This window comes from Mirounga leonina, unplaced genomic scaffold (genome assembly GCF_011800145.1).
Source record: "Mirounga leonina isolate KUSES-001 unplaced genomic scaffold, KU_Mleo_1.0 Mir_115, whole genome shotgun sequence".
Taxonomy (NCBI): domain Eukaryota; kingdom Metazoa; phylum Chordata; class Mammalia; order Carnivora; family Phocidae; genus Mirounga; species Mirounga leonina.
Window position 1 is genome coordinate 38,175,414 of NW_023270268.1, and position 13,666 is coordinate 38,189,079.

The 13,666-nt window shown below is 33.9% G+C and overlaps 1 protein-coding gene across 3 annotated transcripts in view; it reads left to right on the top strand.

Moving 5' to 3' along the window:
* Positions 1 to 13,666, top strand: part of U2SURP (U2 snRNP associated SURP domain containing) — a 54,992-nt gene that overhangs the window by 21,016 nt on the left and 20,310 nt on the right. For 2 of the 3 annotated variants that reach the window (XM_034996296.1, XM_034996307.1), the window contains exons 11-20: positions 1,152 to 1,317; positions 1,496 to 1,707; positions 2,634 to 2,677; positions 5,767 to 5,871; positions 6,967 to 7,033; positions 7,108 to 7,271; positions 8,787 to 8,949; positions 9,313 to 9,392; positions 10,491 to 10,578; positions 11,533 to 11,655. In XM_034996296.1, coding sequence (XP_034852187.1) covers positions 1,152 to 1,317; positions 1,496 to 1,707; positions 2,634 to 2,677; positions 5,767 to 5,871; positions 6,967 to 7,033; positions 7,108 to 7,271; positions 8,787 to 8,949; positions 9,313 to 9,392; positions 10,491 to 10,578; positions 11,533 to 11,655 — 1,212 coding nt within the window. The remainder of the gene's footprint in view (positions 1 to 1,151; positions 1,318 to 1,495; positions 1,708 to 2,633; positions 2,678 to 5,766; positions 5,872 to 6,966; positions 7,034 to 7,107; positions 7,272 to 8,786; positions 8,950 to 9,312; positions 9,393 to 10,490; positions 10,579 to 11,532; positions 11,656 to 13,666) is intronic. The other variant, XM_034996316.1, reaches the window with a different exon arrangement.

Below are 13,666 nucleotides of genomic sequence, written 5' to 3' on the forward strand. Positions count from 1 at the left end.
ACAAAAAATAAAGTCAAGAATCTGAAGTAAGCAAATTTGAAGGAACCTAGAGACTATTGAAGTCTCTAAAATTATCTTATAAAATTGAGCCTTACTGGTATGGGCTGAATTGTCTTGCGACAATTCTTAAGGACTTATCTCCTCTTTCTGTAACTTGACTATCTTAATTTGAAATATTAAGATATTTTATCATTTTATGTGTACTGATTTTATTATTTATCAAATCAGGATTTGACCAGTGGTGAACAGTGTTCTTTTGAGACTACCCTCTTGTGCATAGCTTACTTCCTTAATGGACATCCTTTTTCTGTTTTCTCTTCATGATAGCAAATTAGTAATTTGTGAATTCTTTTCCTCACTTCAGTGTTACTTGTGTTATGAGGAATATAATGGTAGTTATATGTTATATGCTCTTTTAAAAAATTATGTTTTTTTTTTTTTAAAGATTTTATTAGAGAGAGAGAGTGCACAAGCAGTGGGGGAGGGGCAGAGGGAGAGGGAGAAGCAGGCTCCCCACTGAGCAGGGAGCCCGATGTGGGACTCCATCCCAGGACTCTGGGATTATGACCTGAGCCGAAGGTAGACGCCCAACCGACTGAGCCACCCAGGCGCCCAAAATTATGTTTTGGACCTCATTGTATATTTACCATTTTCTCTTTTTCTCTCTTCTTAATTACATTGGGTGCTGGAAAAAGAAAAAGTGATTAGATGCTTTTTTTTTTCTTTCATCACCAACATGTACTTTCTCCTTGCCTTAAATGTGATATCAGAGCTGACTGAAAAAAGTTGCTAAATGTCTAAACAAACCACTGCCGAAGAACAGCTTATTTTAGATGCAGGATCTCAAAAGGAACAGCAGGGGAGATAGAGGTGTGCTTTTCTTTAGCCACCCAGCCTCTTCACCCTGACCACTTACTTGTGTTTCTGGTATGAAAAGATTTGTGAATGTCCCCTGAGGGCAAGATTGTCCTATTTAGGGTCCTAGTACTTGAATGGAAACTTGTAGCATTAATAGGACTCACTGTTCATTTTGTAAAAATTTGCTCTCTGTCACAGACTTCTTCCCTCCTTTTTTCTGCATGCCGAAAAAACTCTTATGCCTTTTATATTTATTTATTTATCTATTTATACATTTTTATGCCTTTTAATAGATGAATGAAGAAATGCTTTGTCAAGAATTTGGAAGATTTGGACCATTAGCCAGTGTGAAAATTATGTGGCCTAGAACTGATGAAGAAAGAGCAAGAGAGAGAAATTGTGGCTTTGTGGCCTTTATGAATAGAAGAGATGCTGAAAGAGCTTTAAAAAATTTAAATGGTAAAGTTTTTTACTGTCTACTATAGAATTCAGACTTTTTTTCTGGTCTGAAAAGTATAAAAACTCTAGGGAAAAAATGGACCAGAAATGGAAAGGTTAAACATGGAAATTAATTCAAATTAACAGAGATCTTTTGTTTTGAGAATTACCAGGGTGACCTTTCTTTTCTTCTTTGCAGGAAAGATGATTATGTCTTTTGAAATGAAGTTAGGTTGGGGTAAAGCTGTGCCTATTCCTCCACATCCAATATACATTCCGCCCTCTATGATGGAACATACGCTTCCCCCACCTCCATCAGGACTGCCTTTTAATGCGCAGCCTAGAGAGAGGTTAAAAAACCCTAATGCTCCAATGTTACCGCCACCTAAAAACAAGGAGGATTTTGAGAAGGTAATTTAAAAAATGTACATAGGGCCGCATCTAATTTGTAAATACTAAATCTGTGGTAGTATTTCTTTTCAATAATTTTATAGAAAATGTGTGTGTAATTCTGTTTGACAACTCTTAAATAAGTAGATGTGTTCCCTGCCTTAGCCCATGGAAACCCTGTATTGAAATACTAGGTCATATTTTTATTTGTGGCTACCATTCCTTTTTTGACCACTTAGGTTTTTTTTCTCTTTGTCCACTGTTGTATCCAGGTTTGCTAAAGTGCAGTATCTAAATTTACTTTGTTCTGAGAAAGTGTTACTTTGTATTTGGTTAAGTGACTTTTCAATTAGAAAGACCTAAATAGTTAAACTGTTTGGATGGCTGCTAGCTAACTTAGTTCTCAAGATCTGAGGTATTAGAGTATTTGAGAGCATATGTGGTTTTTAAAAAAGCAGTTAACTACTCTAGTAAAGGCAAAGGGTGAGTATTTTCTTTTTATTAAACATAAAACCAACTTAATTTCAAGTTTATAAGAATTTGTTGGTTCTATTATGAAATAATTACACTTAAAATGACAGGGCTGGTTTTAAAGGCTTGGGAACAAAGTAGCAAACTGTATGGTCAGAGGCAAACAGTTAATTATTTCACAAATTAAAATCTTTATCTGATAATTCTCAGTGTAGTACCTATTTCAGTGCATTGATGTGCATTCTGGCAGGAATGTTCTGATTCTTTGCATTTGGTGAACATTTATTGTTCACTGAACACATCCATTTGCATTTATGTAATTGCTTAGTGTATAATTACTTCAAATGCAGTGATTGCCTGCAAAACTTGTGATTAGATGTGTAGTGTTTTCAATGCATTATGTATATTTTTGCTTGTTACTTGTTAACAATACTCACATATTCTATGTTTATTATCTGATGTGACTTCATATACAGACTCTGTCGCAAGCCATAGTCAAAGTGGTTATCCCAACAGAAAGGTACATGTTTTTCTTTATTATTACTGATCTAAATATAGACAATATCCCCTTCTGAATTAAAAAAAAAAATGGTGTTGAGGAAAAGGTAATATCTTGACTGAGCAATGGTTCCTTCCCAGTACTTTTTGGGGGGGATATGTGACTAACTTTAGTATACTTTGCAATTTTATGTCATTATCTTTTTGTTTTTATTGTTAACAAAGTAGGGCATTTTATAGTTTTAGTAGTTAGAATGTGTTTGATACATTTAATCTGGAGTTGTTAGTTTAATAATATTGTGATGGGAAAATAGGTGTTTTAAATGTATTTTAAATTGTATATAATGTTACAGTTTGACCCAATCTGTTTTTTTCTTTTGGTTCCTGAATGATCTGTGTTTAATATGCAACCTTAGTTTGAGTTCCCCTTACTGAAGGGCATAGCTTTGTTTTTTTCTAATTGATTAGGAATTCCTGTTATTTTCATGAACACTCAACATACTAGAAATTTTTTTCATGGTGACAAAGGTGTTTGGAATTCTTTTCTTTTCCTTTCTTCCTTTTTTTTCTTTTTCAACATAATGATAAAGCAGAAGAATTCATGCTCTAGGTATGCTCTTGCTCAGTCAAGCTAAGCCTTTTCCCAAACACAGGAACACAACACTGGTTGAATAATAAATGAACACAAAAGAATACCAAATTCTCTTTGACATTGGCCTTGGTGAGCAACACCAGCTGAACTGTCTGCGGCAGCGGGGGACCAGGAAAACATCATGGGATGGATTGGGAAAGTATACAGTTTTTGACCAGACATTGGTACGATCGACTCCAATAAATGTGGTTTTATTATAACTGAGAGACAATTTTTGTTTTTTTTTTGTTATTGTTGCCCAGAGTAAGATAATTGCCATTTTAAAATAAAATAATGCACTTTAAAATATATCATCTTTTTGTACTACACTGTTTCATTCTGATAGAAAAGTCACCCTTTTAAAAATGTTAAATACACCATCTTTAGGGAAAAAGTGTGATTGCAATTCTTTAATAATCTTGAATTCAGCTTAGCAACAACTAATTGTCAGATTTTGATTTTAAATAATCACATGAAATATTTTAAAACTTTAAACTTTAAATTTTCTAAAAATACATGTTATCAGTTTACAAGCCTGTTTAAAACTATAGTGGGTTATTTTTCCACTGATAAAGCATTCACAGGAAAGTATTTTTGTAGCATTCAAAAAGCATATTCCAGTAGTAGCTTTACATGTGGCTCAGCTTATTTCTAAACTAAATTTTGAGTATACATTTTGTTGAAAAGTCTTAACTCACCATTACAGTAAATCCTTTGTTTTAAACTTGCTAAACCACTTTTCATTTAATAATATTCAAGTCAAGTTGCATTTGACTTAAGTCATACAAGTTTCTGGATGTATAGTATTTGTCCCCCCAGTAATTGATTTTATATATTATGATATTTACATAAAATTTCCCTTCACTTTAATTTGACACATACCAGTGGGAGTTTTGGAACTGAATCATAACTTTACATTATCTCCCTTCCTTCCAAATAATATCATTAACTATATGGATGCTGAGAATACATTGTCATTTGGATAACAAAAACTGCATATTTGCAGAATAGTTAATACTTCTGTGAAAGAAAAATAATTTTTAGATATAAAATTAAGTGATGCTTCTGGTTTTTTGTTTTAACAATTTGAGGTTGAATTAATAGTTTTAAATATGTAGCTTCCCCTTTATTAAAGATTTAAACTTTCATATAATTTTTTTGACCTAGAGGAGGTCAAAAAAATTTTTTTTCACCATATAGAGATTTTAGTGTCCATTTAATAAGTAGGTTTGTTTGAAATGGGAGGAAATAATTACAGTGACCATGAGATAAATTTATTGTTTATGTACTCTGAAGCAGGGCATTATAGAGCCAAAAAAATCTGTCTTATTCTATAACTATATATTTATTTATATTCTAGCAATTATATGAACTTAATTTGAGCTGGGAATGCTAAAGGTGTAATTTAGTGTGTGCCTTGTACCAAGAGCCAATATCCTTTTGCTTTTCCCAATTACTATTTGCCTACTCTGTATGCTGGGGGACTGGTGAAGTGAGAAATCAAAAGCAGCTTATAATAAGCTGAGTCATTTATGCTTGATGCTGTAATTAATGTCTAAAATAGTGTTTAAATCACATGAGTTTTAGGACCTAGATTTTAAAAATAAAGATTTTCTATGAGCCCAACCAATAAAATGATTGTACTAAAAAAGTTACAAGTTTCTTCTTGGCTTAAATATTGGAAAGTAATTGTTACAAAAAAATGGGAGAGGCATCTCACCATGTCCCTTATTTTGGAATATTTTGGAAAGAGGACTCCATTTAAGGCTTTGGCAATATAATTGCTTCATTGAGTCATAATATGCAGGCAGAATTATACATGTCATGAGTTGTGTGAACCAGTTTGATGTGTGATCCAAAGGGATGTTGCCTCATTAAAGGTCAGATTCAATAAAACCTCCATCTGCTATATGTGTACCAGAAAAACACAAGAGTTGGATGGATTTTTTTATTAAATCAGGCCTTAAACTTGTTAAATAGTTTTGCATTTTTTATAAATTATAGTCATGTATATCACATTTCAATACCACCACAAAAGTGCTTGGTTTAGGAATATTTTCTTTTAAAACTGAGATAGTGTGTAAGTTTTTAGATGGCTATGATAACATGTAAGCTCTAAGTTTACTCATTTTATATATTTGCAGCTTTCCAATTAGTTGTGATTCATAATTTAATGTTTTACATTTGGAAAATAAAATTAAGTGGCATTTAGAAAAAAATCTTTATTGCTATGAAGCTGTGTTGTGGTTTCCCACCCTCCCTTCATCTCTCCTTCCCCTCCCACTCCCCTATCCCCATTGTTCCACTCCCTCTTAATGCACAAGGCATTAACATATGCTCCAGGTTATTTTTTTGGTATAAAATTTTGTATTAGTCAGCAGAATTATCTTTTTCTGCACAATTATAGTAACTTAGGTCAAGTATAGTTTTATATAGTGGTAGGTCTGAATCCATTTTCTTTAACTGTGTTGTTGTTGTAGGAATTTGCTCGCCCTGATACATCGAATGATAGAGTTTGTTGTACGTGAAGGGCCAATGTTTGAAGCTATGATTATGAACAGAGAAATCAACAATCCTATGTTCAGGTGTGCATTTTTTTTTTTTATTGTGGTAAAATATACATATAATAGAAAATGTACCGTTTTTGCCATTTTAACATGTACAGTTGAGTGGCATCAAGTGCATTCACATTTTTGTACAAACCACCACCATTGTCTATCTCCAGAAATTTTCTTATCTTCCATAACTGAAATTGTACCCCTTGAACAATAACTCCCCATTCCCTGGGCCCTCCAGCCTCTGGTAGCCGCCATCTACTTTCTCTGTTTCTTTGAATTTGTTTACTCTAGTTAACCTCATATAAGTGGATTCATTCAGTACTTTGAGACTCGCTTATTTCATTTAGCATAATGTCTTCAGGGTTCGTCCATGTTGAAGCATGTGTAAGAATTTCCTTACCTTTTAAAGCTGAGTGATAGTCCACTGCATGTATATACCACATTTTTTTTTTAATCCTCAGGTGTGCATTTAAAAAATACTTTTTACTTATTTTTTGGAGCTAAAAATATTTGCTAGAATAAAGTTCTATAAGTATGGGGTTATTTTTGCAGTGGGATGAGAAGGCAGTTTTAGTAATTAGACTAGGATCTTGGGTCAGTTTTCTATCTGATTTTGATTTAAGTTAATTAAATAACATTGTTTTTAGCAGTCTCTAGGAGGAAAATACTACTTTTTTTTTATGTTTTTCAGTGAGAGTCCTTCATAGTAGAACAATAGAGCACTACAGAAAATTGCTTATCTTCTGAACGGATATATCTAAGACATTCATTTAACACTCCTAAGTCATTTAACAACCACTGCTTTTGAAATTTCTATCTTGGGAAAATCCACTGCCAGATATAATATCTGACATATAAGCATTCAATAAAATTGATTGTAAGACTCAGTAAGATGCATACATACCTTCTGAGTACCAATGTCAGTCACAAAGGCAGTGTGGGGGCTAGGCTGAGGAAGGGGATAGATGGCAGAAGGCAGTGGGTGAGGATTTTTCTTCAGGGATCTTTGCTTTTGGTTTATTTCAAATGAGATAGGCAAATAGTATTTCTCATTTGTTTAAATTTACTTGAAGACACTCCTTTGTTAAAGAATATATATTTTTTTTGTTTGTTTTGTTTTAGGTTCTTATTTGAAAACCAGACACCAGCCCATGTTTACTATAGGTGGAAGCTTTATTCTATTCTGCAGGCAAGTGGAATCAATTACTTTGTTAATTTCGACTCTGAGGTATTTCACCTAATAACATTCTGGACATTTATTAGGGAGATTCTCCGACTAAGTGGCGGACAGAAGATTTTCGTATGTTCAAAAATGGATCTTTTTGGAGACCACCACCATTAAATCCATACCTGCATGGGATGTCAGAAGAGCAAGAAACAGAAGCTTTTGTAGAGGAGCCTAGTAAAAAGGGAGCACTTAAGGAAGAGTAAGAATTTTTTCTTTTCCTGTTACATATTCAGAAAAGTTGCTTTAATAATTGCTTTAATGATCTTACTAAGATGTTAACCTAAAAGAAAATGTTTTTTCTTTTACTTGTGAATGTTTAAAATACATTTCTCATTTTGTGTTTTGTAATTTTAAACATCTTGACAAGTATAAGTATGTGTCCTATTGACCTCTATCTCTTCCTACTGATAAAAAATAGTGATAATCTCTTAAGCAATGAATCTCTAGCAATGGAATACTTGTGATTCTTACAGAAATTACCTTGGGACCCTTGGAATTCTAGCCTCTCTGAATGCAACATTAAAGAGGAAAAATTACTGTAGAGCTTTGTGAAGTCAGATGGTTGATTATGCAGAGTCTTTACGCAAGAGTTGCAATGTGTCGCCACCATGAAAACGTATTAGTGCTCAGTCAGTATGGGTACAGTGAAGTTAGTCTGGTTTAAGAAGCAGAAACATATAACTAGGGTGCCTGGGTGGCTCAGTCGTTAAGCGTCTGCCTTCGGCTCAGGTCATGATCCCAGGGTCCTGGGATCGAGTCCCACATCGGGCTCCCTGCTTGGCAAGAAGCCTGCTTCTCCCTCACCCATTCCCCCTGCTTGTGTTCCTGCTCTCGCTCTCTCTCTGTCAAATAAATAAATAAAATCTTTAAAAAAAAAAAAGAAAGAAACGTAACTATTAAATACTAAGAGTAAGTTCTGTATACCTCATGGGGAAAAATTGGCTAAAAGATTATGGCATATAGGATTATGTACTCCATTGCGTAGTCTAAATCTTTATACTAGTTGAATTGATGCATTGTTTGTGAGAGCATTTGCTAATGGAGAGCTATATATATTTGAAGCATATTTGCTTCTGCAGATGTATTTTCATCATTACTTTTGCCCAGGTCTGCAAACTCAGCCTAAAGGCTAAATCTGGCTGTCACCTGTTTTTTATAAACAAAGTTTTATTCGAACACAGTCATGCTTCCCCTCCCCTTTTCTATGTTGTCTATGGCTGCTTTGGTGTTAATAGCAGTGAAGTCAGGTAACTACTAGAGACTGTATGACCTGCAAAGCCTAAAGTAGTTACTCTCTGATTCTTTACAGAGTGCCACCACCTGCTTTAGCCTGTTTCTAATCTGATGCAGAACTGCTAAAGTAACTGACTTCTTCAAAAGAGAAACATGAAGTCTTTTTATTTTTCACTATAATGGGATAATAGTACCGGGGACATTCTCAGACACTTAAAAAAATGCCCATAATTTAAAATTTACTTTATTTGTAAACTAAAAATCACTGGAATCCTTTATTCACGAGAAAATATTCTTCTCCCATGTAAGCTCTTCAAAGAAATGTAATGTATTTGGGGGGCTTAAATCAGACCTAACACAATTTAGTCTTCACAATTTTATCCGAATAGGTTTTAAAGAAATTAGTTTGTGAGCAGAAACTGTAATGGCATTTGAAATTTATATCTATAAATATTTATAAGTTAAAAACTTTTGTATTCAGACAGAGGGACAAATTAGAAGAAATCCTGCGGGGGTTAACTCCAAGGAAGAATGATATTGGAGATGCAATGGTTTTCTGTCTTAATAATGCTGAAGCTGCTGAAGAAATAGTGGATTGCATTACTGAGTCATTGTCCATCTTAAAGACACCCCTCCCCAAAAAGGTATGGGAATGATTTCTCTTTATGGAACATTGGTGTTTTTTTTTTGTTTGGAAGAACTTGACTGAAGAGATCTTTCCCATGCAGTCTTATTTTCCTCCTGTCTTGGGAAACTTATGTTAATCAGTACACAGGTTATCAACAGGTTGAAATGTAAATGAGTTACATATTTTATCCCTGCCAAAGTAGTGGCTTTGGTAATGTTGAATTTCTTATAACTCTTCTAATTAGCTGTTATTATTGTAGCCAAACATTAGCCGTATGCTACTGATTGCAAAACATTTCAATATGGAATTTTTTCTAGATACATTATTTGCTGCTGGTTTTTATTTTTAATCTCTTTTATGTTATCTTTTGGTATTCTAGATTGCCAGATTATATTTGGTTTCTGATGTTTTGTATAACTCTTCAGCCAAAGTTGCCAATGCTTCATATTATAGAAAATTGTAAGTATAATGGTGTAAGCTGATATTCCTGAAATAAAACATTAAGGGTAAGGAATTCAGAAAAGAGGATTGTTTTGTTTAATTCATAGTCTCAGTAATAAATAATTTGTATTTCTTCGTAGTTTATAGAATTTTCTAAAAAATTGGGTTGCATTCATTAAATCACTTTAAATGTTTAGAAAGTTTTCTTATCAGTTTCTTGGTAAATTATACTAGAACAACTAAGAGTTAAAAAAATAACTTTATTTTTATTGCATATTTAGCCACTTGCGTAGTAAAAAAACTGAAACAATAGAACTAATGGCAAGCATAGAGTATGAGACCACCAAAGACAGAACATTAACTGTTTTGATCATCATTGTATTGGTGTAGTTCACTGGGTTGTTTTCCTAGGCAGTAGGAAATTATGTTGCTCTATTCTTTTTTTTTTTTAAAGATTTTATTTATTTATTTGACAGAGAGAGACATAGCGAGAGAGGGAACACAAGCGGGGGCAGTGGGAGGGGGAGAAGCAGGCTCCCCGCGGAGCAGGGAGCCCGATGTGGGGCTTGATCCCAGGACCCTGGGAACATGACCTGAGCCGAAGGCAGATGCTTAACGACTGAGCCACCCAGGCGCCCCTATGTTGCTCTATTCTAATTAATATGTAATTCTTCTTTAGAGTTCATTTTTGGTGTTTATTTTATGAATCAGGGAAACTTTTCTCTAGGAGCTGACTCCGAAATGAAATTTGGAGATGTGGGTCCTAATCTTAGCTCTGTTATTAGGGTTTTTTTTTTTTTTTTTTTTTTTTACCTTGGATAAGTCACTTTTCCTATTATAAAACAAAGAGGTTAGTTTAGGTAGCATAAGGTATCCTAAATGTAAAGTTTCTTGTTAATGAAGAGAACTAATTCTTTGCAGGAGGATAACTCAGAATAAGGCGTTCAGTTATAGTTTTAAGAGTTTAGATACCTAGTTCTTGATTTTTAAAGAATTACTTGATTATTTATGTTTTTTTTTTTCACGTTCAAGAGAGGTTTTCATTGGCTAGCATGCTGAAGTAGATAGGGGTTTTAAAATAAATTGTATCGTAAATATGTATTATTTGAATTTCAGTTTTGAAACAAAGTTATGTCAGATATTTTCAGACCTCAATGCTACGTATCGTACAATTCAAGGCCATTTACAGTCTGAAAACTTCAAGGTATGTTTATTGTTTTATTTTTTCCCTAATGTGAAAAAGGGGGTAGGGGCTGGCAAGCACATTGGAGCGCTTAGAAAAGTACATAGGACAATTATAAGACATAACATGCATCTTTCAGAAATTATTGCTTTAACATTTACTGCCATTTTATCTTCAGTATCAAAAATGCCTGCAAGTTTGAAATATGTAGTGTTACTTTGTTGGGTATTTGTTTTAGTTTGAAGTGTTTTATTTAAATGTTCTATTTGTTTTTTCACAAAAAACATTCAGAACATCACTTGTTTCAGAATGATATATATAATTTGGCAGGAGTAGGAACATAATTTTAGTTATTCATGTTTAGAAGATATATTCAGTTACTTTTTATAACCTCTTAGCTGTGGACCAGTGTTAAGAAAAGCCAAACAAAATACCTTGCATGTAATGGAATAAATAGATACTACTTTCATGGGAGGAAGACTTCTATTAAGGAAATTTTTAGCCTGGGAATTTAAAAAACTCCATTTAAAAATTTTTTGACCTTAAATTTTGACCATATATCAAATTTTTATAGAAAAGTTTTTAGGAATGGGACAGAGAAAAAGTATTAGCCAGAATCAGAAAAGTACTTCATTGGACCGTAAAGGAATTTGGTTCGAAACTACCTTAATACCAATTTTCATAAATTTCTAAGCTATTATTCCCAGAATGTAGCCTCATGTGCTATGGGACATTGATCTTAGGTGGCCAAGAGCAAAACAGTTACTGTTTCTTTTTCATTATATTTATTTCTAATTTTGTCCCCTTTTAGTTAGAAGGTGACATTGATTTTTTAAAAATATACTGATAGTTATTTTCTGTCAAGGATGTTGGTTTAAAGGAAAATTCAGCAAATTGTGATGGCCATTCTCATGAGATGAAGTTTGAGACGTAGTGCCTAAATAGTAATTTGTTGTCTTTTTCCTATTTATTTAGCAACGGGTAATGACCTGCTTCAGAGCATGGGAGGATTGGGCAATTTATCCAGAACCATTTTTGATCAAACTACAAAATATTTTCTTAGGACTTGTAAATATTATTGAAGAAAAGGAAACAGAGGTAGGCACTCAGTGTCTTTGGGTGATTATTTTAGAATTTATTTCTGGGGATGCTCTGGGGGTGTGATTTGTTATGGATGTGAGTAACATTTCTTTGTGAAAAATACCTGCTGTTTAACACTAACTTACGGGTTTTTGTTGCTGGAATTGCTGGAGCCCGGGAGATGAAATGATGTGTAACAGGACTTCTCTGTTTTGTGGCCTTATGTGAAAACTGGGTGACTGGGTTTCTTTCACCCAATGCCTGCATTTTTTTTTTTTTAATTATTGAAATATATTCGACAAACCTTGTTATATTAGTTTCAGGTGTACAGCATGGTGATTCAGCAATTCTATACATTATTTTATGCTCATCACGATAAGTGTAGTTATCATACACTGTTATTACAGTATTATTGACTATGTTCCTCATGTTGTATTTTTTCTCTGTGACTTATTTACTTTATAACTGGATGTTTGTACATCTTAATCCCCTTCACCTATTTTGCTCCCTTCTGGCAACCACCAGTTCTCTGTGTTTAAGAGTCTGGTTTTTTTTGTTTTGTTTTTTTTTTTTTTGGTCTGTTCAGTTTGGTTTTTTAGATTCCATGTATAAATGAAATCGTATTGTCTTTCTCTGATGTATTTCACTTAGCGTAATACTCTCTAGGTCTATCCCTGTTGTCATAAATGGCAAGAATCCATTCTTTTTTTTTTTTTTTTTTTTAAGAATCCATTCTTTTTGATGACTAATATTTGTGTATGTGTGTATACATCACATCTTACCCATCTGTCAGCAGACACTTGGGTTATCTTCATATCTTGGCTATTGTAAATAATGCTGAAATAAAAATAGGGGTGCATGTATTTTTTTGAATTAGTGTTTTTGTTTTCTTTGGGTAAATATCCACCAGTGGAATTACTGGGTCATATGGTATTTCTATTTTTAATATTTTGAGGAATCTCCATACTGTTTTCCACAGTAGTTGCACCAATTTATATTCTCACCAACAAACAGTACACATTGGTTCCCTTTTCTCCACATTCTTGCCGACACTTGTTATTTCTTATCTTTTGATACTAGCCATTCTGACTGGTGTGAGGTGATACATCTCCTTGTGGTTTTGATTTGCATTCCCCTGATTAGTGGTTTTGAGCCTCCTTTCATGTGTCTGTTGGCGATCTCTGTCGTCTTTTGAAAAAATGTGTGTTCAGGTTCTTTGCCCATTTGTTTATCGGATTATTTGTTTTATTTTGGTGTTGAGTTGTATAAGTTCTTTATATATTTTGGATATTAACCCCTTATTGCAAACACCATCTCCCTTTGGTAGCTTGCCTCTTTGTTTTGTTGATGGTTTCCTTTTCTGTGCAAAAGCTTTTTATTTTGGTATAGTCCCAGTAGTTTTCACTTTTGCCTGGGGAGACATATCCATAAATTATTGCTAAGGCCAGTGCTCAAGAGATTACTGCCGGTGTTTTATGCAGTTTTATGGTTTCAGGTCTTATATTTAGGTGTTTAATCCATTTTGAGTTGACTTTCGTGTATGGTGTAAGAAAGTGGTTCAGTTTTGTTTTGTTGCATGTAGCTGTTCAGTTTTCTCAGCATTATTTATTGAAGAGACTGTCTTTATTATATGTTCTTGTCTCTCTTGTGGTAGATTAATTGACCATATAGGTGTGCGTTTATTTCTGGGTACTTATCCTGTTCTATTGATCTATGTGTCTGGTTTTGTGCCAGTGTCATCTTGCTTTTTTTAAAGATTTTATTTATTTCAGAGAGCAGAGAGCAGGAGCCAGGGGGAGGAGTAGAGGGAGAGGGACAAGCAGACTCCCTGCCGAGCATGGAGCCTGATGCCAGGCTCAATCCCAGGACCCCCAGATCACAACCCGAACCAAAACCAAGAGTCAGACGCTTAACCAACTGAGCCACCCATGCACCCTAGTACCATCTTGTTTTGATTACTATAGCTTTGTATATTTTGAAATCGGGGATTGTGATACCTCTACCCTGTTCTTACATTGCTTTGGCTATT